Source organism: Pan troglodytes, chromosome 6 (assembly GCF_028858775.2).
Source record: "Pan troglodytes isolate AG18354 chromosome 6, NHGRI_mPanTro3-v2.0_pri, whole genome shotgun sequence".
NCBI classification, from domain to species: domain Eukaryota; kingdom Metazoa; phylum Chordata; class Mammalia; order Primates; family Hominidae; genus Pan; species Pan troglodytes.
This window is the reverse complement of record NC_072404.2, coordinates 127,133,307-127,157,123: the sequence shown is the minus strand read 5'-3', so window position 1 is coordinate 127,157,123 and position 23,817 is coordinate 127,133,307. Positions and strand designations below refer to the sequence as shown.

The 23,817-nt window shown below is 40.7% G+C and overlaps 1 protein-coding gene across 11 annotated transcripts in view; it reads left to right on the top strand.

Moving 5' to 3' along the window:
• DOCK4 (dedicator of cytokinesis 4) overlaps positions 1-23,817 on the top strand; it is a 472,223-nt gene that overhangs the window by 423,674 nt on the left and 24,732 nt on the right. For all 11 annotated transcript variants that reach the window (XR_008536523.2, XM_519315.8, XM_009453992.5 and 8 more), the window contains 6 exons: positions 4,983-5,131; positions 7,528-7,614; positions 9,423-9,527; positions 14,303-14,444; positions 15,831-15,997; positions 19,026-19,112. Coding sequence is in view for 10 of the 11 variants with exons in the window: in XM_519315.8 (XP_519315.6) it covers positions 4,983-5,131; positions 7,528-7,614; positions 9,423-9,527; positions 14,303-14,444; positions 15,831-15,997; positions 19,026-19,112 (737 nt within the window). In the remaining variant the exon portion in view is untranslated. The remainder of the gene's footprint in view (positions 1-4,982; positions 5,132-7,527; positions 7,615-9,422; positions 9,528-14,302; positions 14,445-15,830; positions 15,998-19,025; positions 19,113-23,817) is intronic.

Sequence of the window (23,817 nt, the reverse complement as noted above, 5' to 3'; positions counted from 1 at the left end):
CCCTCCTGAAGTTCTTTTTCTTCTCTTGCTCTCACCATCTCCATGCCCCACAATCCTTCTCCCGTAGGCTAAGTGATTTTCCCATCTCTTTTTTCCCATTGCATTTTTTCCAGATTTTTTTGTTTTGTTTTGCTTTTGAGACAGAGTCTCACTCTGTCACCCAGGCTGGAGTGCAGTGGTGCAATCTCGGCCCACTGCAACTTCACCTCCCAGGTTCAAGCGATTCTCCTGCCTCAGACTCCTGAGCAGCTGAGATTACAGGTGCCTGCCACCATGCCCAGCTAAAGTTTTTTGTATTTTTAGTAGAGACGGGGTTTCATCACGTTGGCCAGGCCAATCTCGAACTTCTGGCCTCAGGTGATCCACCTGCCTCAGCCTCCGAAAGTGCTGGGATTATAGGTGTGAGCTACCACGTCCAGCCCCAGATTTCTATTAAGGTACCTATCAAACTGTTTTTTATTAATAATTGCATATTATATGGTTATATATTATATATTGTGTATGTACATGCATGCATGTATATATGGATAATCTTCAGTTAAGGAGTCCCTTGAGGACAGTAATAATTTCTTTTCTTTTCTTTTCTTTTTTTGTGAGACAAGGTTTGACTCTGTCACCCAGGCTGGAATGTAGTGGCACGATCTGGGCTCACTGCAGCCTCTGCCTCCCAAACCCAAGCGATCCTCCCACCTCAGCCTCCCAAGTAGTTGGGACCACAGGCACATGCCACCACAGCCAGCTAATTTTTTTCTTTTTTCTTTTTTTTTTTTTGGTAGGGACAGGGTTTTGCCATATTGCCCAGGCTAGTCTCGAACTCCTGAGCTCAGAAGATCCACCTGCTTTGGCCTTCCAAAGTGCTGGGATTACAGGTGTGAGCTACCGCACCTGGCCCACAGTGATGTTTTTCTTATCTTTAGTCTTCTCAGTTCTTAGAATAGTGCCTAGCAATGTGAGATTTAAATAAATGCATCACAAATTAATGTACCCTTTAATTAAATATTAACACCTGATAAGCAGATTTTCTTTCTCAATATTGGTAATTCTCGATTCAAAAAGAAAAAAAACAGTAAACTTTTTGAAAATTTTTAAAGTTCATAAAAAGAGAAATGCAGGAGGTAAGTGAGGATAAGCTACTCTAGATATATAACAGATATATTTTGGTTCTCTGAAATAAAGTCCAAATTTGTCTGATTATATTTCAAAACTGGGTAAATCTTTTTTCTTTAATTTGTTTACTCAACTTGCAGTCTTTATGTTCCCCAAAGTCATAAGAAATCAGTTCTTTTCCCATGTAACATTTTATTCTACTCTCTTCTATCTTCATTTCTGTTCTTGGAGACAGTGAAATTGACAGGGAACTTTTCTATCTTTCTAGGATTCTGTTTAAGTGACTTAACCCTTTTCCAGCCTTTTGTGACAGCAGCCTCCATGCCTAACTCATCTCTACTCTTCTCTCTTATTTCTTTTTGCATATTGGTGTCCTTGTAATACACTTCTCAAAATGGTAGAATGGGATTAATAAAAATTTACTACTGCTTCCTCTAGACACAGTTTTTCTCAGATATGTGTTGTCATTTTCCCAAATCAAATTCTGAAACAGGTGTAATTTGTCTTCACAACTTTTCCATGCCATCGCTCAGTCATTTGTCAGTTTCATCTGATTGCCTGCCAGTGCCTTCTTTTCCCAGGCTTTCCCAGGGGCACCTGACCCACACCTGGCATTCCGTCCATCCCAGGACCTTCCAAGGGCAAGCTGATTGGGAAAGCATTTGGAGACTGGAGACCTTCATTGCTCTTTTTGTTTTTTGGGGGGTTTTGTTTTTGTTTTTGAGACGGAGTTTCACTCTTGTTGCCCAGGCTGGAGTGCAATGGCGTGATCTCAGCTCACTGCAACCTCCATCTCCTGGGTTCAAGTGATTCACCTGCCTCAGCCTCCTGAGTAGCTGGGATTACAGGTGCCTGCCACCATGCTAGCTAATTTTTTGTATTTTTAGTAGAGACAGGGTTTCACTATGTCGGCCAGGCTGGTCTCAAACTACTGACCTCAGGCAATGCACCTGCCTTGGCCTCCCAAAGTGCTGGGATTACAGGTATGAACCACTGTGCCTGGCCTCTTTTTGTTTTTTAATTGTGCATAACTTAAAATTTACCATCTTAACCATTTTTAAGTGTACAGTTCAGTGGTATTAAGTATAGTCACATTGTCGTGCTACCATTACCACCATCCACCGACAGAACTTTTCTTTTTTTTGAGATGGGGGTCTCACTATATCACCCAGATTGGTCTTGAACTCACATGATCCTCCTGACTCAGCCTCCCAAGTAGCTGGGACTACAGGCGTGTGCCACCACACCTAGCTAATTTTAAAATACATTTTTTTAGAGACGAGGACTCACTGTGTTACCAAGGCTGATCTTAAACTCTTGGCCTCAGCCTCCTGAGTACCTGAGACTACAGGTGCAGAACTTTTCTCATCTTCCCAGACTGAAACTCTGTACCCATTAAACACTAACTCCCCATTCCTCTTACCCCTGGCAACAACTATTCTACTTTCTGTCTCCATAAATTTGACTTTCATTGCCCTTGAAGTCATCACAGCCTGTGGGCAGCTGTGGGAAGGACATTCCTCAGTCTTCCTAATCCTTCAAAATGATCAGTTAGTCTCTGGGGTATTTTCTGAGTAGTCACATGCTGACAGAGACACAAAAGAAATTTGAGTGACAAAGAAGGTAACTCCTGAGTTGGGTCATTAAGAGAAAGTAGGAGTTATTTCAGCAAAGGGGGAAAGAAGGTCTTGCAGGCACAAGCTGTGAGGCCCTTAGGTGTGAATCAGAGAGGTATGTGAGAGGAAGCAGAGCTTGTTCGGATGACAAGAGCAAAGAGTGTGGATGCAAGAACAAAAATATGCGTAGGGTTTCCTTAGATACTTAGCGTTTATTATAATGATACATGGGGAATTAAACATCAGGAAATCATCTCAGGGATGTCAGAGAAAACTAGATGCCTGTTAAAATAACAGCACCCTTCTGAGGATCTGGTTATTATAATTCTTGTGCAATCAGAGTAGTCTTCCATGGCTACCTATGTTATGGTGATTCAGCTCTGTGTCTGCGTCCACCAGTTAACTGACACCCTTTAGTGGCTGCTTTCTCTGTCCATCTCACATTCAATCCCGTAAAGAAAGAGACCAGCAAGAGTGCATGCAACAGAAGGCATCCCTGTCCCCGTCGGGCAGCTTTCTTGTGCCCAGCTGCCTCTGGACCACAATGCATCTTGCTCATTTCTGGAAAGTGGATAGTGGGGTCCGGGGGCTCCAACTATGAGGACTGGAGCCTCAGCGGCTACTGAAGCTTCTTAAAAGAGATGGAGGTGGGCTCTTTCATACCTGTACTACATGGAGACCCAGTGAGAAAATGTGGATAGGGAGCTTGGTAAGAACCAGATCATGAGCAACCTTCTCTGTCACTGTAGGAGGCCTAAATTTATTGTTTGAGCTACTGAGAGTCATGGACGGATTTTAACCAGGGAAGCAACATGATCATTTATTTGCATTGAAAGAAGTTCATATTGCTAACTGTGCAAACTGAATGGAGGGGGATAAGAGACTGCTGGCGGATTAGGAAAGCTTTCACAATAATAATTGAACCAGGAGATTGTATAAGCTCACCAAAGGTAATTGAAGAGAAAAAAGACCAGTGCCTGTGATAGGGGCCCTGGCCCTTCTTATTGCAACTATCTTTTTTACATGGAGATGGCCACATCATAGCATTATAACTCAGCATATTACTTTAGGGCTTTATGTGTAGTTACCCTAAAGGCAAATAAATGAAGAAAAGGAATTACCATTATTGATACCATCGTAAAAGCTGTCATTATGTCTTTTGAGAAACCTGAGGTGGAGTTAAATGGATTAATAACATAAGTATTTGTCCATTTTATTCAATTTAGTAATTGAGTAGGCTATTATGACATTATAGGAAAAATTATTATAGTCCTTTATCAGTGACAATTCTGGTTCCTATTCTTGATCTATTGGGCTATATTTACAGTTCAGGAAAAGGAGAGACCTGCAGAATGGCAAGTATCCTGTCAAATACACTATCTGCCAACCATACTTAAATCCATAGGTCACCTTTTCCACTTATGCGTATATGGAAAATCACCCCTTGTTTCTGCAGGAAATCCAACCATGCCAAGCATGTAATGATATCAGTATTCTTTACAGAAGATTTGTGGGGCCATCTGGGGCAAGGCAGTCATATCACACAGCCTGCAACGGTTCTTTCTCTCTCACACACACAAATACACCCACACACCCACACACTCCCCCCACTCCCCCCACTCCTCATCCAGCACTTCCACCCTCTCCAATCCCTACCCTGTTGTTAGGTTTTTTTCTTTTTCTTTTCTTTTTTTTTTTTTTTTTTTTTTTGGTCTTCACTCAGCTCCTCTCTGGCTTCTTTGCCCCTTGTAAATTCTGCCTCCACTCTGAACCCCCTCCTCAACAGTTTCGATTTTTCAGCCCTTTATTATCCCAAAGAATTTGCCATTTTTTATTTCCTAAGCCTGCCCTTTGGGGGATGCTCATAGTCCCCAAGGAACTTACGAGTGAACTCTCTCAGCAAACAAAGGCCTGTCTCCCCACATCTTTGAACCAGCAACAGCATGATATCCTTACACATTTTGATTATGCTGTAGCATACAGACATTTTAGGGAAAACAAAAACAAAAGACAAAAACAGAAACGAAAATACAGGAAACAAAAGATGAAATACAGATCTCTGATTAGTCCAAGTCCATCATCCAGGGGAGGTCCTCGTTCATTACCCTACTGCTGCATATATTCTGGACATTTTTCTGCTATATCGTGAAATTTAGAAAATAGTATTTTTTTTTCCCCAGTTTGTCGGAAACTGGCCACATTTGAGGGAATGTGGCTTGGGGTCCTGTCTCAATCATTGTCTTCTCACGTGACTTGCAGAAGCTGCATATACCCTCCTCTTATATGACGAGCTACTGGAATGGTCTGATCGGCCCCTCAGGGAGTTCCTGACCTACCCCATGCAAACAGAATGGCAGCGCAAAGAGCACCTGCACCTCACCATCATCCAGAACTTTGACAGAGGCAAAGTAAGTGGCCCTGCCCCGCCCGGGGTCCCTCCTGGGGTGATGGTGTTGATGTCCCTTTCCCTTTCATTTCTAGTTTATGAATGCCCACCTCCTTGAGCAGGGATCCTCACATTTTAATGTATATTAGAAACACCCAAAAGCTTGTTAAAATGCAGATTCCTAGGCGCCAGTCCTAGCCATTCTGATTCATTTTGATTCTGAATGAGCCATTCTGATTCGTGCCTTGTCTGGCATGAGGCTGGGGAATCTGTGATTTTAACAAGGACCCTAGGAGAGTCCAATGTGCATGACCTTTTCATTACACTTTGATAAACACCGATTTAGAGATTTGGATCCCCAGTAACATAGTCCATTCATGGCAGCTTTAGCAAAATACCCTAGACTGGGTAGCTTATAAACAACAGAAATTTATTTTTCACATTTCTGAAGGCTGAGAAGTTCAAGATCAAGGCCCTGGCAGATACAGTGTCTGGTGAGGGCCATCTTGCTGTATCTTCACATGGTGAAAGGGGCTGGCTAACTCTCTGGGGCCTCTTTTATAAGGGCACTAATGCCAATCGTGAGGGCTCTACCCTCATGACCTAATCACTTCCAAAGACCCCATTTCCTAATACCATCACCCTGGGGTTTAGGATTTCGACATATGAATTTGTCAGAGACCCAAACGTGCAGACCATAGCACGCAGATATTGTATTCTCTGAAAAACCATTATCATCCTTCACACTCTCCCGAAATTGGCATGCATTCTGCTCCATTATACTTTAAGGTAAAATATATGAAACTTAATTTGTTTAAAGAATTTTGTGGCATCCCATCATATACTTAAGAGATGCCTTGAGGTGTTGAAAAAACTTCACTGACTTCATAAAGCAATTCAGTACATCACCTCCCTCCACTTCCTACCCCTCTTCAAGGGCTTGTAGTACTCTTTTAAAAAATTCATGAATCTGACCGCCATTGTCTATTGGATTTGAACACTTGGATGCTTTGGTGGTACCTGTCTTAGACTCAAATTTATCTTCCAGATTGCAAAGGTTAAACAGAAAATTAAAATACAACCAATGGCTGTAATTCTTTTACAAAATATAATTGGGTACACGAAGGAAATTGCTTCTTCCACATCTTCCTTTATTATTTATCTAGCTACACTGACATATCATTACATGAATACCAAAAGAAATGTTTTTGTGCCCTCCTGCTGTAAAGTTTCCACCTGTGGGATAAGGTGGTGCAAACTCTCTGAATTCATTTATTGGTCCATCCCCAGGAGTCTGTGCTAGATCAGGGGTTGCAAACCATGGTCCACAGGTCAAATGGCTCACTGTCTGTTTCTGTACAGCCCCAAAGCTACAAATCTCTTTTATGTTTTTAAATGGTTGAAAGAAATCAAAGGAATCATAACATTTTGGGACATGTGAAAATGATATGAAATGCACATTTTAGTGGCCCTAAATTCTTATTGGAACACAGCCATGCTTAATTGTGTCTATGGCTGCTTTGGTGCTATAACAGCAGAATTGAGTACAGCAGAGTTGTGACAAAAACTAAATGGTCCTCAAAGACTAAAGTTTTGACTTTCTGGCCCTTTGCAGAAAATGTTTGCTGACACCCATACTAGATTAAAGAATTTTTACATTTCTGCTGAGAGTAACCAACTTGGTTAGACCTCTCACAATTTGCAAGCACAACTAAGCCAAGCAAGGAATCCAGGGTACCAGTCACAGATAATTGGGCCTTAGGGGTCAGTGGTAATTCTCTCCTCTGCACTGAGGGCCTGTTTATATCCATCTACTCGGCCATTGTGGAACTGTAGTCATTTCAAGATGATTCTGGAATGACACCAGAAAATATAGTTCATGTACAATATATTAATGACTGTTGTGGTAGATTATCGTTTCCAGCATTCAAAGGATTTTTAATAATTTACATTTCAATTACATGGTGTTTTCAAGCTTGAAGTCTCAAGGTGTTTTATAAAGATTAAGAAGTGGACGGGCGCAGTGGCTCACGCCTGTAACCCCAGCACTTTGGGAGGCCGAGGCGGGTGGGTCATGGGGTCAGGAGATCAAGACCATTCTGGCCAACATGGTGAAACCCCATCTCTACTAAAAATACAAGAATTAGCTGGGTGTGGTGGTGTGTGCCTGTAATCCCAGCTACTCAGGAGGCTGAAGCAGGAGAATCGCTTGAACTAGGGAGGCAGAGGTTGCAGTGAGCCAAGATGAGGCCACTGCACTCCAGCCTGGTGACAGAGTGAGACTCCATCTCAAAAAAAAAAAAAAAAAAGATTAAGGAGTAAGGCTTGGTGCTCTGAAAGCACTCATGTTCTGACTTTTGGGTAGAAGTAAGTGGATATTGTCAGATGGTTCCATTGATCTCATTCATTTGTCCACAGTGTTGGGAGAATGGCATTATCTTGTGCCGGAAGATTGCAGAGCAGTATGAGAGTTATTATGACTACAGAAACCTGAGCAAGATGCGGGTAAGGTGCCTGGATGCATCCTGATCAGGCCATAGCCTCCCTTTGTGATTAGCTTTCCAGTGTGGTTCTATGAAATTAACTTTGTGGTCTTGCAGAAACCTTTTTTAAGATAAATCCTCTGAAGCATACTTAGCTATTTATATAGAGAAATAGCAAATTGATTTGTGTAATGCTTTTATTTAATATAAAAAAGTGAGCACTTGATCTGTTTTAAATACCACATGTGAAATATACAATCTAATCCAGGATTAACACTTTTAGTTTATTGTGGAAAATCTCCACCCTGTTTGAAGAGTTTCCACTTACACATAAGTTTCTGTAACAATATACCATTCTTAGTCCCATAATCTGCAAATCTGTAGGAATAGCTGACCTATTTCTAAATAATTTAGGGCCAAATTCTGTAGGTGTCACCTCTCTTTAGCTTCAGCAATGTGTTTTTATTTGCTGGACTTAGATCGATGTTTCAGTACCTAAGAGCTCAAGGAGTTGAGTATTCTGTTTCTCTGAACCAAATGTTTTATATCTGCTTTGCTCTTAGGTTCAAACAAGTCCTCCTTGCCCTCCAAGTCCTTACTCTTGAGCAACATGAACGTTTGTGTCATCTTGTAATACACAAGATCCTGCTGAGTGCTTCAGTTCTTCAGGGTTTCTAAAATAGGATCATCAGTTTTTATACATTAAAAAAAAGATTACAATATTGCCTTTTAATTTTGAGGTAGCCATTTAAGAGATAATACCATAAACCTGTAACAGCTCATAAAATCCCTTATATCCCAACAAGGAATTTATTCAACTGGCAGGAACTGACTCTGTCCTTTTGGCACAGTATTTCATGTCAGCAGTTCATCGATACTTCTCCTAACATGAAAACGAAAGAGAAAAAGCTTGTTTTAACTTCAGTCCATCATGTTGACTCTGGCAGGCACTGCAGTTTTATATGAAAACATTGCTGTTCATCTCTTGGCATCCTATCCCTGTAACAGAAGCGAGGTGATGATGTTTACTTGTGAGAGCCCTTGGGTGCCATAGTCACTAAGATTTTTATAAACCCAAAGCATTACACTTCATGCCAACTGCTCTTTGGGGTGCTGTTACTAGAGGGGGGATAGAGGGGGAATCTTTAAGTGTAATATTAGTCTTTCTCTGGAAACCCTGGGGATGATAATACCATGAATGGGAAACCATAAGCTTTATATGCTTCATAGTTTCAACATTGTCAGGCGCACTTAAGAGCTTTCAGCCCAGACAACACTTTGCACTGTGGGTCTCCTTTGGTTTGGTTTGTTGTTTTATCCTTGCCCAACCTGTGCAAGATCGCACCTTCCAAATGTCCTGAATTACCATGTGCCAGGTGGAGGCAAACCCACAGGTAAGTAAATCTGGCACAAGAATTCTCTAGAAAAGTTTTGCCTCTAATAATTCATGTTAATTTCTACTTGATTGTGAAGAAAATATTTTTCTTGATAGACTACATGCATAGAAATAATTTTTCTCTGGGGATAACATGTGATAATACACTTGATCCTTTAAAGCAGGGGTCAGCAAACTACAGCCTGTGGGCCTAGCAGAATTAAGTAGTTGTGAAGAGACGATATGGCCTGCAAAATGTGAAATAGTCTCTGGACATTTATAGAGGAAATTTGCCAATCCCCGACTTAAAGCATCAAAAAGAAAGTCAAACTTTCTTTCCAGCAAACTCAATTAAAATAAAGTTCTCCTTTATGTCAAAGAGAAATCTTATTCTATAAATTTGATAGAACCGAAAGATGAGATAAAATGCTTAGAATGTTTCCTGTGCTTTCTAGATGATGGAAGCCTCTTTGTATGACAAAATTATGGACCAGCAACGTCTTGAACCAGAGTTCTTCAGAGTTGGATTTTATGGAAAAAAATTTCCATTTTTCTTAAGAGTAAGTAATATACTATTTAATTTGCTTTCATAGTTCTCATATAGATATCCCAATCAAGAAAACTAAGATGTTAATGACATTTTATATGACAGGTAATAATATGCATGAGACTTTTTTTAAACTTTTACTTTGCAGACACTATATTAATCTAGAATGCCTTGTTTAAATAATTTCCGAGATAGCAATCAACCCCTTCCTAAATTTGGTATATTTTGTGAGCAATCTTTGATAATTATAGTTTCCCTTGTCTGATACCCACTATTTTAATTCAGTCTGCAATTTCCATCAAGTTAGTATTAGAAAAAAAATGGTGGGGCACTGCAGGAGGCTTGGAGTTGCAGAGTATCGAAAGCAATGGAGTTTCACATCATGTGAAAACCCTACCTCCAGCACCATGTAAAGAGTGTTGTTTGGCCATTTTGATGAATTTGTAAAAAGATAAATGTCACCCAGCAAAGAGACCCAATTTATTGCTAGTATAAACTCCATTTCTACAAAGAGAAAACTTTTAGACATTCTAAGACACCTATAAGATAATAAAATATTCAACTCCATTCTTCTCATTTTTCACATTCTGCCCAGTAGTGTCTTCTATGCTTGAATATTTATTGAATACTTCAGTATATACACCTTCCTTGTAGAAAAACATTGCTTAAAAGAGCAAGTGTAATTCCCCAAGCAACTAAGGAAAGGTATCTGGGATAGTTTATAAAATTGAATCAATTGTTACAACTTTAGTTCTCAATATAGAAATATTTTGATGTTTGTGTTTACCTAAATCTTGCCTGTCAGCACATATGACAGAATACTAGGATGGGTGTACTTGGAGAAGAAGAGAAAGATTTCACTTTATTGTTTAATAATCATTATCTGCCTTTCAGAATGAAAAAGACAGATAGGTAGATCCCAAAATATCCAATACAGGTTCATTTTAGTATCACATGGAACAAATGTTTTCTTTAGTCAGTTGAAATGACCATGCATTTGGGTGCTACACAGACATAATGTGAAATCTCCTTGTTGCATTAAAAGAGACTCCACACAGTGTAGTGGGCGGTCACAAAGCTGACTTTGCAGGTGGGCCTGCCTAAAACTGGAGGAAATCTTGATTCCTGATCAAAAACAGCAGCAAGTGGGCACAGTGGCACACTGTAATCCCAAAAACTTGGGAGGCTGAGATAGGAGTATCACTTGAGCACAGTTCCAGACCACTCTGGACAACAGAGCAAGACCCCCAGAAAATGAAAAGTAAAAAATGGCAAAGTCAGAATACATGTTGAATTTAAAAGACTACGTTTTGCAGGTATAGCTGATCCCAAGCTGTTATGAGCAACCCCCTAAGGACTGCAGATGGCCTGGATCCAGGTTCCGAGTAGAGCAGCAGACAATCTAGAGCTATAGCCACACAGAGGGCTGGGGATTGCGCAGCAGGGTCTAGACACGACCCTGCCACAGTAGGTCGTCTCCCTCTGTTGGCACAAACAGACATGACATTGTTGGCAGAGTCATGTCTGAAAGATTATAATTAAAAGTATAAAGTTTTAAAAAATTAGAAGTAGTTTAAGAGTCATAATTTTAAAGAGGGTTTAGCAAATTGGAAAACTGCATTAGCAAATAGAATAAATTTTGTTAAAAAGTCAATTAGAATAAATCAATCTTCTATATCATTCTTCTTTTAAAAATAGCTTTCCTGGGTATAAATGGCATTTGCTTCACAATGAAAGAGAAGGGTCCCCCTCTGTTGGTTTCTAAAGGGCACTACACTCTTCAGAATCCTGGAGCCTGACCTTTTTTTTAAGGAATCAGATTCTAGTCTGTTCTTGGATTTAAAAGCAAACAAATATCAACATTAAAAACATCCTTTTGGCCAGGCACAGTGGCTCACACCTGTAATCCCAGCACTTTGGGAGGCCAAGGCAAGAGAATTGCTTGAGGCCAGAAGTCTTTTGTCGTTTGATCAATTTCCAAGATAATTTTTAGCACTCAAATACATTTATCCACTTTTATGATCTAAGTAGGGATTTTTCCCCTCATGGAAAACGGGTTATTTAGCTGGGCACGGTAGCTCATGCCTGTAATTGCAGCACTTTGGGAGGCCAAGGCCAGAGGATCACTTGAGCCCAGGAGTTCAAGACCAGCCTGGGCAACATAGTGAGACCCCATCTCTACTAAAAGTTAAAAAAAATTGCCGGGTTTGGTGGCGTGCGCCTGTGGTTCCAGTTTCTTAGGAGGCTGAGGCAGGAGGATTGCTTGAGCTCAGGAGTCAAAGCTTCAGTAAGCTGTGATTGAGCCACTGCACTCCAGCCTGGGTGACAGTGAGACCCTGTCTCCAAAAAAAAGAAAACAAAACAAAACAAAATGGGTTATTTAAAGAATATTAACGCAGAAGTTCTACTTCTATATACATGCTTAAGAAAATTGAAAATATATATTTACACAAATACTTGTATCTGAATCGTCATAGCAGCATTATTCATAATAGCCAAAATGTAGAAACTGCCCAAATATCTATTAACTGATGAATGGGTAAACAAAACACAGCATATCTATGCAATGATACTCAGCAATAAAAAGAAAGGAAATACTTATATGTGCTACAAAATGGATGAACTTTAAAAATACTATGTTAAGTAAAAGCTAGTCACAAAAGGCCAGCACATTGTATAATTCCATAATAGGCAAATCCATAGAAACAAAAAGTAGTTTTGTGACTGGCTGGAGGAAGAGGAAAATAGGAAGTAACTGCTAGTGAGTATAGGGTTTCTTTTTGACATGATGAAAAGATTCTGAAATTAAATTTTGTTAATGTTTGCACAACTCTATAAATATACTAAAAACCACTGAATTGCACATTTTTAAAAGGTGGATTTTGTTGTATGTGAATTATATCTCAATAAATCTGTGTGTTTTTTTAGAAAAAAAAGAGTACTGATAAGGAAGATGCTTTATTTCTTAGAGACCCAAATATCAGACCCAAAATTTCATTTTATTTTAAAATGGCTTCTTAATACCATTGAATGCCTGTATTCTTAGAGCAAATGCCCCGATTTTTACAAACTGTCATATATAAGCATTGTTTGTTTTAAAATATATTTCATTTACTAGGATATTCAAATATTTATTTGGGGGCTCCTGTAATAGGCAGAGAGGGATGTATTGTCTTTTATTTTACCAAGCAAATTAATTATCTTTTGAGTAGAATTTTTAAAATACAGCATCAGAAATTGTAACTTTTATCTATAAAGTTTTAAATCTAGAATTGTATGGGGTCCACAATTATAGGTAGAGCCTGCCCTAACCTTGTGTTTTTCAAAAGATCATGATTTATTTAGGGGTTTGTGGGGAACCAAGGTAGGTTATCCAGCCCAGTTCCTGCTGTATTTCCTCTACCTGCCTGCAGCTGCCCTTTCCCTGTGGAAGAACTGAGCCTCTGCCCATGACTTGTTTCTCACTCCCTCTCTGTGGCCTGGAGTCCCTCTTTATGGCATTTTACATAAGAACCTCATAGAGCGGAAAAACACGGAAAACCTTGGACCTCAGCTCCTCTAGGCCCCAAACTGATCTCCCCTTAACTTGAAGATCTCCAGGGCCTGAGATCCCACAAGTTTTCCTGGTCTTGGTGGCTCCTAGGTGTTTTTCCTGCATACACTAGGCCATGTTCAGAGTAGAAAGAGCCCAGAGTTTGGACTCAGACCAGAATTTCAATCTAGTACACGTGGACAAAGTATTTCAAGACATTAAGCCATGGCCAGGCGTGGTGGCTCACACCTGTAATCCCAGCACTTTGGGAGGCCGAGACAGGCAGATCACCTGAGGCCAGGAGTTCAAGGCCAGCCTGGCCAACACAGTGAAACCCCATCTCTACTAAAAATATAAAAATTAGCTGGGCATGGTAGTGCACACCTGTCATTCCAGCTACTCGGGAGGCTGAAGCAGAAGAATTGCTTGAAGTTGGGAGACGGAGGTTGCAGTAAGCTGAGATCATACCACTGCATGCCAGCCGGGGCAACAGAGTGAGACTCCATCTTAAAAAAAAAAAAAGACTTTAAGCCCTGGTTCCCCAATTATAAAATGGGGTGTTGTAGGGGGCACTGACTACCTCTCAAGCTTATATGAGTTAAATAAGACATGCAGTGTGCTTCATCAATGACTGTGCTCAATTACAACTTCATTATCATTAAAATGTCAGAGATCCGTCATATCTAATCAGATCATTCAGGTACTTTTTGGAAACCTTCCCATCTTTCCAGCTGTCTTAACCTACCTCAGAAATAACCTTCACCATTCTTAACTGAAGGAGAGCATCATGAACGGCAGAATACTCACTCACTCACACACACACACACACAAACACACAAACAAAAAGCAGACAACAAATTTACTTTTCCTCCAAATTGTGAAATTACTCACATGAATTTGATATGTACTTTATAAAAATAATCTTTACACATGTGCTTATTAACATTTAGAGGGATACAATTGTTTTGTTTTCATACTTTGGTGCTCTGAGAATCCACCTCTTTGCACCTCATGCAAGTGAACCGGGAAGAGTGAGGCATTCTATTGGGCCTTATTAAATGCAGTAGAGAGTGAACTCATGATCTTTATCTGCATTTTTAACAATTGGGCAAACTTCAGATTGTTCCAGCGTATTTTTTGTTATAGTGTCTTGGTATGGGGCATGTGGTCAGTTACTGCCAGTGTCATGTTTTTTGGCTCTGTCTGTAATCCACTCAGTTATATAGCCCTAATTTCTTTTTTGCTTTCATCTCCAGAATAAGGAGTTTGTGTGTCGAGGGCATGACTACGAGAGGCTGGAAGCCTTCCAACAGAGAATGCTGAACGAGTTCCCCCACGCCATCGCCATGCAGCACGCCAACCAGCCCGATGAGACCATCTTCCAGGCAGAAGCTCAGTGTATCCGCACCTGCAAGGGCTGGACTCAGTGAGATTGCACTGGCTCTTAGCTGCAGAGCATTTTCATGCAAGGTTGTTCAGCCACCAGTCCCTTTTCAATAGCCACATCCTTACTGCTCCCTCTTTCCCATCATCTTAATTTTAGCTTAACTCCTTCTGAATAGAACTTAATTGTTCTATTTATTACGATGATGTCAGTTGAAAGAACTCTCTTGAAAGAATTTTTCCCTTTTAATTAAACCTCTTGTATAGCTCAACCCTGCCTTTAAAGCTTTTTTTTTAGTGATATCCTTTAGAATAATCTTCCTTTGACATATCCTGTGGAAACTGCTTAAGTTCAAGAAAATCATAGTATTGTGTTTACTGGCACATATTATTCACCCCTCCCCCCACCCTGATTATTTGTATTCTAGAATGAGGAATGGAAGAGAAAGAGCTACTCCAGTATCTTTTGGGGGCTTTTAGCTATGGCATCCTGAACAGCCTTTAATCATTGCTGTATAATTCATGCTCTTATTGTCTAAACACAAACAACTGAGCTGAAATTATATAGGTGTTAGAGACAAAGGCAGTTCACCCCAGCACTCTTTTCTGAACCCCTCTGCCTTTTCCTGAACCTGATGGTCTTAAAAAACACTTTTAAAACTTCCACTGACAATTATGAATACCATTTCAAAGCAGAAACCAAAATGCAAGACATGCAAGAAAGTACATAGGAAAAATATTTTGCTATCTTTCTTTAAATAAGAAGAGAAGGAGGTAAATATACAAGTTAATATGATACTCCTTTAATGTAATTTTTAAAAATATAAACTATAACTAAACACCCTGCATATGAATACAAGATTTGGGACAGCAGTTATCACAGATGTGGGAAGGCTAGGGACACAGATAATCACACAGATAAATGTAAGTCATCGTCAGTGTTCTAGTTTCTGTCTTTGGTCGTGGTTGCATAGATATTTACATGTTATTATAAGCAAACAATAAATTTAAATGTGTCATGCACAGACTAATAGATGTCTCATGAACAAGGATTAGGATTATCCTAATTCTGAGTACCTAAGGCCCAAACCATTCCCATCTACCTACACACACACACACAAAAATTAGTGATATCTGAATTCATAGGTCATGAAAATTTCAAGTCATGGAAATTTCAAGCTGATACTTTACCTACCTAGAACTAGTTCAAGACCTGTAGTTTGAGAAGTGATTTGCTAGAACTGAGTTCTTGGCATCTTCTTGGTAATTTTTTTAATGACTTCAACTGAAATGGAAACAGAAGATTGTTACCCATCCTCTTCTCTCTGCCATAGCTCAGCCCAAGCCAGACTTCCATGGAGTTTGCCAAGTCAGGTTCTCTCCTTGACTCTTTAATCCTAGATTTGCAGATATATGCTGTGACTCCCATTCCAGAGAGCCAGGAGGTCCTGCAGAGAGAGGGTGTTCCGGACAACATCAAAAGCTTCTATAAAGTGAATCACATCTGGAAATTCCGCTATGACCGACCATTTCACAAAGGCACAAAAGATAAAGAGAATGAATTCAAGGTACCATGCAATTCTTATTACATGCTAACTCCTCAGATAGACTGCGAGCCCCTTGGGGCACAGCCCTTGGTAAATATTTACTCAGAATAGTGTCAAGTGACAGAAACAGAAGGGACTATATAAATCATTTAGTCTAGTGGTTCTGCAGCTCCACGTGCATCAGAGTGACATGGAGTGCTCCCTAACCAAGCAGATTTCTGGTGCCCAGCTCAGGAATTCTGACTCAGTTGGTCTGGGAGGAGGTCCTAAAATCAGCTTTTTTGTAACAATTCTAATGCTGGTGGTTCTTAGACCAGTCTTTGAGAACTCCTGGCTGAAGTCAGTCCTCTTATTCATTTATGTTGAACCAATTGTGGGAATCTTGGGATGTTTATTTTCACGTAAAGTTCAATGAATAAAGAATACATAATGAACAGAGAAAAGGAGTTCCTGAAGACAGAGAACAGTTGGGTAGACTGCTGGTACGTTGGGTAAGTTATGTGCCATCTTTGCTGCTTGTTCTTGCTAGAACAGTGTGTAATTAGAACTTCTCAGGACTCCGAGTAAAACCAAATTTTGGATTCTTTGTGTGTGTTGAGTTCTCTGCTCTCAGTAGTTCCAACACGCCTTCCTACTTCAGCACCCTCAGCCAGAAAGGGACAAGGTTTCTCATAGCCCCACTGCAGAAAAGAGGCAAGATTGTTCAGTAGATAGAGTCTGCCCCTTTCTTTGCAAACAATGACATAGTGACACCCCCCCCAGTTAGTATTTCATATCTAAACAAAGAATGCAAAATTAGCTTATTTTTGTGAGTTAATTGGCTTAGCATTTTTCATCACAGATGTTCCCTGCTTAAGCTAGGAAATGTGCTCCTAACACGATTGTCTCATGTTAACTCACTTGGTCAGCTCTGCCGGTGTCAGTTCCCAGTACTCCCCGAAGTATTTCCAGGGATCATTCACAACCGAGAGGAGATCAGAAGGGGAAGGTTTTGCAGAGTTATGACAGGATTGAATAAAGAGCAGTCCCTTGTGCCCAGAGATTTGATGGGCTAAATATCAAGGCAAGGAGGCCACTGGAAAACAACAATGGGATAGTATTAAAAAGATCCATGATCATGTTCTTGTTTTTTCTGGAAACTTATTCTTTGTGCCTTCCAAAATCAATTAAAGAAGATATAGCTAGTTGATGATATAGTTCTTCTTGCAGTTGCTTTTAGTGACAACATAGTCAGAAATCACTGAAATCAGGCAATTGACTTGTTCAAAGTCACCTTCTAGTTACCGGTAGCTCCAGTCCTAGAACTCACATTTTCTGCCTCCTTCTCCATTGTTTTTTCCACCGTACTACATTTCCTTGTGGCTGTCACTTTAAATCTGTATCAGTGGTGCAGCAATCTCCCTAAAAAATAATAATAATAAATCTGGCTCCTGATTCCTCTGCTTTATAGCCCTCAGAATCTGGCTCCAAACCGCCCTCCAGAAGCCTCATCTCCACCACAACCCACTCACCCCTCCTCCCTCTCAGCCTCCGCGACACTCAGCTTCTCTCTTCCTCTCCCGCCAAGCCCTTTCGCAAGCCGCTCCTCCTGCCAGCGCTGCTACCCCCACTCTCCTCCTGGCAAACTCCTACTCACTCCTCAGAATGCAGCTCACGCGTCGCCCCCTCTGAGAACTGCTGTCCTCCTCCCCCAGGCTGGCGTGTGTGCCTGCATCCCCCTCTGTTGGCCCCCAGAGCCTTGAACATCCCTTTCTCTTCACTCTGAGCTCTTATTCATCTGCTTACCTCCCTGTCACCACCAGAACACTGCGAGCTCTTGTCACAGGATCTCTGCCCTATTCATCTCGGCACAGCTTGGCTGGCTCAAAGAAACTCTTCCATTTTTTTTTGTTGTTGTGGTTTGAGTAAATGGCACTATTTCAGGAATTTTGTAAAGTGTATTATCCTCTTGGGAATACACTTGGTTTAAGTAAGAAAGATGAGGCGTAGATACTAAAACCTGGTTGACAAAAAAGAAACGTGTCATCAACAGCAGCTCATACCAAAGGCAGCATGGTTTCACATGTCCTGGGGTTGCTCGTCCCGGCCAGAGGAAGCCCTGGCTCTAAAATACAGATTTGCCTCTATTAACAGCAGTTCAAACAAGCACAAGAAAATGTGGCACCGTAGATTTAGCAACTGACAAGGAGTCAGAGGTCCTAGTGGGTAGGTTCTAATGCTGGCTCTATCGGTAGTGTAGCTTTTGAGCAAGTCACATTGCTGCTTTAAGACCTAGTGTCTTCAAAAAAAAAGTAATTTTTTTGAGATGGAGTCTCGCTCTGTCGCCCAGGCTGGAGTGCAGTGGGGCGATCTCGGCTCACTGCAAGCTCCACCTCCCAAGTTCACGCCATTCTCCTGCCTCAGCCTCCCAAGTAGCTGGGACTACAGGTGCCCGCCACCACGCCCGGTTAATTTTTTTGTATTTTTAGCAGAGACGCAGTTTCACCATATTAGCCAGGATGGTCTTGATCTCCTGACCTCATGATCTGCCTGCCTCGGCCTCCCAAAGTGCTGGGATTACAGGCGTGAGCCACCGTGCCCGGCTGTGTCCTCATCCTTAACATAGATCATGCTGTGTGGTTCCTAAAGCCTTTGCTTCCCTTAGGACTCTTATTCTAATCTTACGTTGACAGGCTGATACATTGACTGGCTGACCCTTCTAGATATAAGTGGTTAGATGTTAAGGAGTGAAGAGAGTGTGAATTAGAATTTTGGAGAAATAGCAAAGAAAATAACATGATATAGCCTATTTTTGTATTTTTAAGCTTGCTGTTTGAAGTAGGAGCTCATTTATTCCACATGGAAAAAAGTTTGATGACATACAGTGGAATTGTTAAAATCAGCTTCAGCAGTCTCTCACTGTGATAGTTTCATGAGTGCTTGAATGAAGACTAAAGAAAGGCTGACAGGAATAAGCAAAGCCTGGTAACAGTGACCGACAAACACTAGTCATGGAAGTAGCTAGAAAGAAGGACAACTTGGGAGACTTAATGTGTTTTGTGTTTTGTAGAGTCTCTGGGTGGAGAGAACGTCATTATACTTGGTGCAGAGTTTGCCTGGCATCTCTCGCTGGTTTGAAGTGGAAAAGCGTGAAGTGGTAAGGATCAGAGCTTATTCTCAAGCACTTTCTCATCACAGTTGTTCACTTGGAGTTGTGCCGTATATTCATTACTTCTCCTTTGACCCAGATTCTCTGGAAGCACTCATAGTAAAATAGTGAATGTTTATGGTCTTGACCGCTATTACCAAGGCTGAGAAGGTGAATATTAATATTATCCTAATGTGTCCAGATGGAGGGATTCCTTGAAAACAACTCAATTTGCTACATGTAAAAAAACTATTCAGGCCCTTGAGTTAGAAGACTTGGAATTCCAGCTCTCCTAATTACTATAGCTGTATGACCTTCAGTGCTTAGTGTATCATACCAGTGCTAATACTACCTGCTTTATCTTATTTAATCATCATATCAAAGCTATGAGGTATATATTCTTATTCCTGGCTTTGCAATTTTTGACAAGAGGTCAAAATACTTTGCCAAAGATCACATAGCAAGATGTTGAAGAGAGACTCCAACCCAGATATTTCTGATTCCAAAGCCAATTATATTACTCTCTTCTAGCAGTAGGTTTCTTACAGGCTGAAGGAGGCTAATGTCAAGTCTCTGCACAGTGCCCGATGCACAGTAAGTCCCTGTTGTTACAGTTCCCAGTAGAAAGGATGGCAGCGTATTAGTCTCACTGAGCAGTCCTGGGTGGAGCACCCACTGTAGATCAGTGGGTGCCACTGTAGAACCTGGTAACCACAGCTCTCAAGAGCCCTCCGGTTGTAAAATGTGACCCCAGCTCCAGGCCCCAGTTGTGGAGAGCAGGGAGAGCAGCAGCTGAAGGCAGCCACATCCAGGGTGGGATCCCACCCAGCTGTCTGTGCTGTTCTTCCAGCGACAGCACCTCGATGTCAGCCATAGCCCTGCAGTCTCACAGCCTCCCTTGCTACATCCATTATAGCCATTTATTAACTTTATTTCACTTAGTGTGAATGTTCATTTGTTTCACTGCAGAAATAATAATGTGTTTGTTTTTGAGCCTGGGTCTCACCCTTTCATTACCATAGTTCTCTGATAGGAAGTGTGCCAATTGTGCAAATATAATGTAATTCATACCTTATTTAGGTCACAAGCCTATTCTGTCAATCCAGAAGAAAGAACAGCTCCTGACCAAATTGTTTTTCAAGAAATGTTTGTCTTACCTGGAATGTCTCAGCATTGAAACTACTCTCAGCCTATCATGTTCAATTAAGCTAAGGATTTAAAAATTAAAATTGAACTCTATTCAGCAGATTACATCAGTACAGTTGTATTCTTGTCCAGTCTGAGGTCCAGAGTCCCCAAAAGCTGGCTGCTTACATGTTGTGCCCTGGTACCTTCCATGGAAGTGGGGAGACCGCTAAACGCAGTGCTCAAAAAGTCTTATTATGCTTCCCGCTGAATGGCATGGGTCCAACTTGTAGAAGTGTTTTTAGTCATCCATGCTGCATTAATGATTCAGAGAGCCTTTAGCTACTTACTACCCAGAGCATTAAATCCTGTGAAGTCTCATCAATGGTCCTAGCCCTTGGAAATGTCATATACACATACAATGCTAATAAAAAATAGCATGCTGATAATGATAAAAGGAGCATTACTAAACACAACCTTTCAAACATCAGCTGCCTACTTTATTAGAATATGTAATCTTACGTTCTGTCAAATGGAACAAATCAAATTCAGCTGTTTTGTTCCCTGAACACAGCCCACTCTTAACAGCTTTTGTGTTTTTCTCTTGTTCTTGCTGCCTAGAATGTCCTCACTGTCGATTAAAGCTATTGGTTTCCTGGTTTAACTCCTAGTGTAGAAGGTCTTCAATAACAGGGACAGGTAGTAGGTGCTCAATACAAATACATCACGTTGAATTGAAATTCCTCATCTGCAGATGTCAGCATCTGAAAACCAAGAGATGTTTTCATTTGTTCAGCTCCAAAGCTCATTGGCTAATAATACACCCAAGCTTTTCTAATGCAAGTCCATTTATTAACTTTATTTCACTTAGTGTGAATGTTCATGTGTTTCACTGTAGAAATATTATATTTCCTTTTTGTTTTTGAGACTGGGTCTTGCTCTGTCGCCCAGGCTGGAGTGCAGTGATATGATCATGGCTCACTGCAGCCTTGACCTCCCGGGCTCAAGTGATCCTCCCACCTCAGCCTCCCAAGTAGCTGGGACCACAAGCATGTGCCATCACAACTGGCTAATTTTCTGATTTGTTGTAGAGATGAGGTGTCACGATGTTGCTCAGGCTAGTCTTGAGCTCCTGGGCTGAAACAGTCCTCTAGCCTTTGTCTCCCAAAGTGCTGGGATTACAGGCATAAACCACCATGCCCAGCCTTATTAATGTAATGTAATGCATTTGATTAAAGGAACCTGCCCTAGATCCTGCTAGGGGTTACATAATATACCATATATGGCCCTATACTGCCTTTCTAAAATCTGAAAAGTTCTTCATTCTGAAACATGTGGCACCAAAGGTTTCAGATGAAATTGGGGACCTTTATTTTCTAAATCACAGACCCCCCCCCAATAGCTTATCAACTTTTGTTAAGATATCAATGCCTTTGAACTATTGTTTCCTCTGTAGTTTATTATTTTCAAAACCCAAAAAAAGTGTTTTTGTCCTGATTAAAAAATTAGCTCATTTCAGCTGGGTGCCATGGCTCACCTGTAATCCCAGCACTTCGGGAGGCTGAGACAGGTGTATCACCTGAGGTCAGGAATTCAAGACCAGCCTAACCAACATGGTGAAACCCCGTCTCTACTAAAAATACAAAAAAGTAGCCGGGCATGGTGGCACGCACCTGTAGTCCCAGCTACTTGGGAGGCTGAGGCAGGAGAATCACTTGAACCGGGGAGGCAGAGGTTGCAGTGAGCTGAGATCACGCCACTGCGCTCCAGCCTGGGCAACAAGAGCAAAACTCTGTCTCAAAAAAAAACAAAAAACAAAAAAAAACCTAAACTCATTAAAAAATTTTTAATCAAGACAAACATTTATAGTTTAGAATCCATAAATGATTTTTTTAAAAATCCAACTAAAGATTACAAGAATATTGTCATACCACATCCTGCCCATCAGAAAACGATGTGCCTCTTTCTAAATACTGTATACCCAGAATCTAACTACTCCTCAGCGCCCCCACCGATAGCGCCACCTAGTGCCTGATTACTGCAGTAGCCTCCTAAAAGATTTGCTTTCCCCCTTATCCCTGTAGTCTCTTCTGCACATGGCAGCCAGTGACCTTTTTAAACTTAAGTTATAGCATACAAAAATAGAGAAAATGTATAATGATATAATGAGCCTGACTTACCCATCATTGCTTCAACAGCCATCAAAAAGGCTAATTTTGTTTCAGCTACATGTCTACCTGCTCCCTCTCAACTGGACTATTTTTGAAGTAAATCTCAGATGTCATATCACTTCATCTACAAATATTTTAGTATTCATATTTATTTTTAAAAACCTGAAATATTGTCACATTAAAAATTAACAATAATTACTTGATCATAAAATGTACAGTGTTCATTCCACACTTTACCAAGTCTTTTATTCTGCATTTTAGACCAGCCTGGGCAATGTAGTAAGACACCGTCTAAACAGAAAATTTTAAAAATTAGCCAGCATGGTGGCGTATGTCTGCAGTCCTAGCAACCTCCTACTCCAGAAGTTGAGGCCAGAAGATCACTGGAGCCCAGGAGTTTGAGGTTACAGTGAACTATGATCATACCACTGTACTCTAGCCTCGGTGACAGTCTCAACCCTCTTTTTTAAAAAAAAAAAAAAAAAATTATATATTTTTAGGCCAGGCATGGCGGCTCATACCTGTAATCCCAACACTTTGGGAGGCCAGGGCAGGCAGATCACTTGAGGTCAGGAGTTCAAGACCAGCCTGGCCAATATGGCAAAACCCTGTCACTACAAAAAATACAAAAAGTAGCTGGGCATGGTCGATCACGCCTGTAATCCCAGCTTCTCAGGAGGCTGAAGCAGGAGAATTGCTTGAACCCAGAAGGTGGAGGTTGCAGTGAGCCAAGATTGTGCCACAGCACTCCAGCCTGGGTGACAGAACAAGTGAGACTGTCTCAAAACAGAAAAAAAAAATTATTTTTACTCTGTTATTCGAATCCAGATTTAAATAAGGGCCATGCATTGCAATTGATTGAAATGTCTTCTAAGTCTCTTTCAATCTGTAAGTTTCCCCTTGCATCACTTTCCTTATTTTTTTATTGAAGAAACTAAAGACTGTTGATCCTGAAATGTTTCCGTATGTGTGGATTCTGCAGACTGCATCCAAGTGAAGTCATTTAACATGTTTCTCTGTCACCTGTATTCCTTGTAAATTGGTAGTTAGAACTAAAGACTTGATAAAATGTTTGCTTTTATTTTCACAAGACTACTTCATACTTGGTGTTATGTGCTACTGGTTGTCGTGTGTGTGTGTGATGTTGGCAGCCACTGGTGATCACTGACCAGATCCATTAATCTTTTATGGGTTGCAAAATGGTGATATTTTATTTCATGTTTATTTACTCATTGGAATACTCTGTAAAGAGAAATGTCCTCTCACTAAATATTTGATTACCCTGAGGTACAGGAAAGATAATGCTGTATTCTACAAAAGCGACTGGAGGGGTTTTTGTTTGGTTGGTTTTTAGTATCATTAGTAACTCATGGATATAAGTATATTTGTTTTGTTTTAATCCATGGCAGTTATTAAAT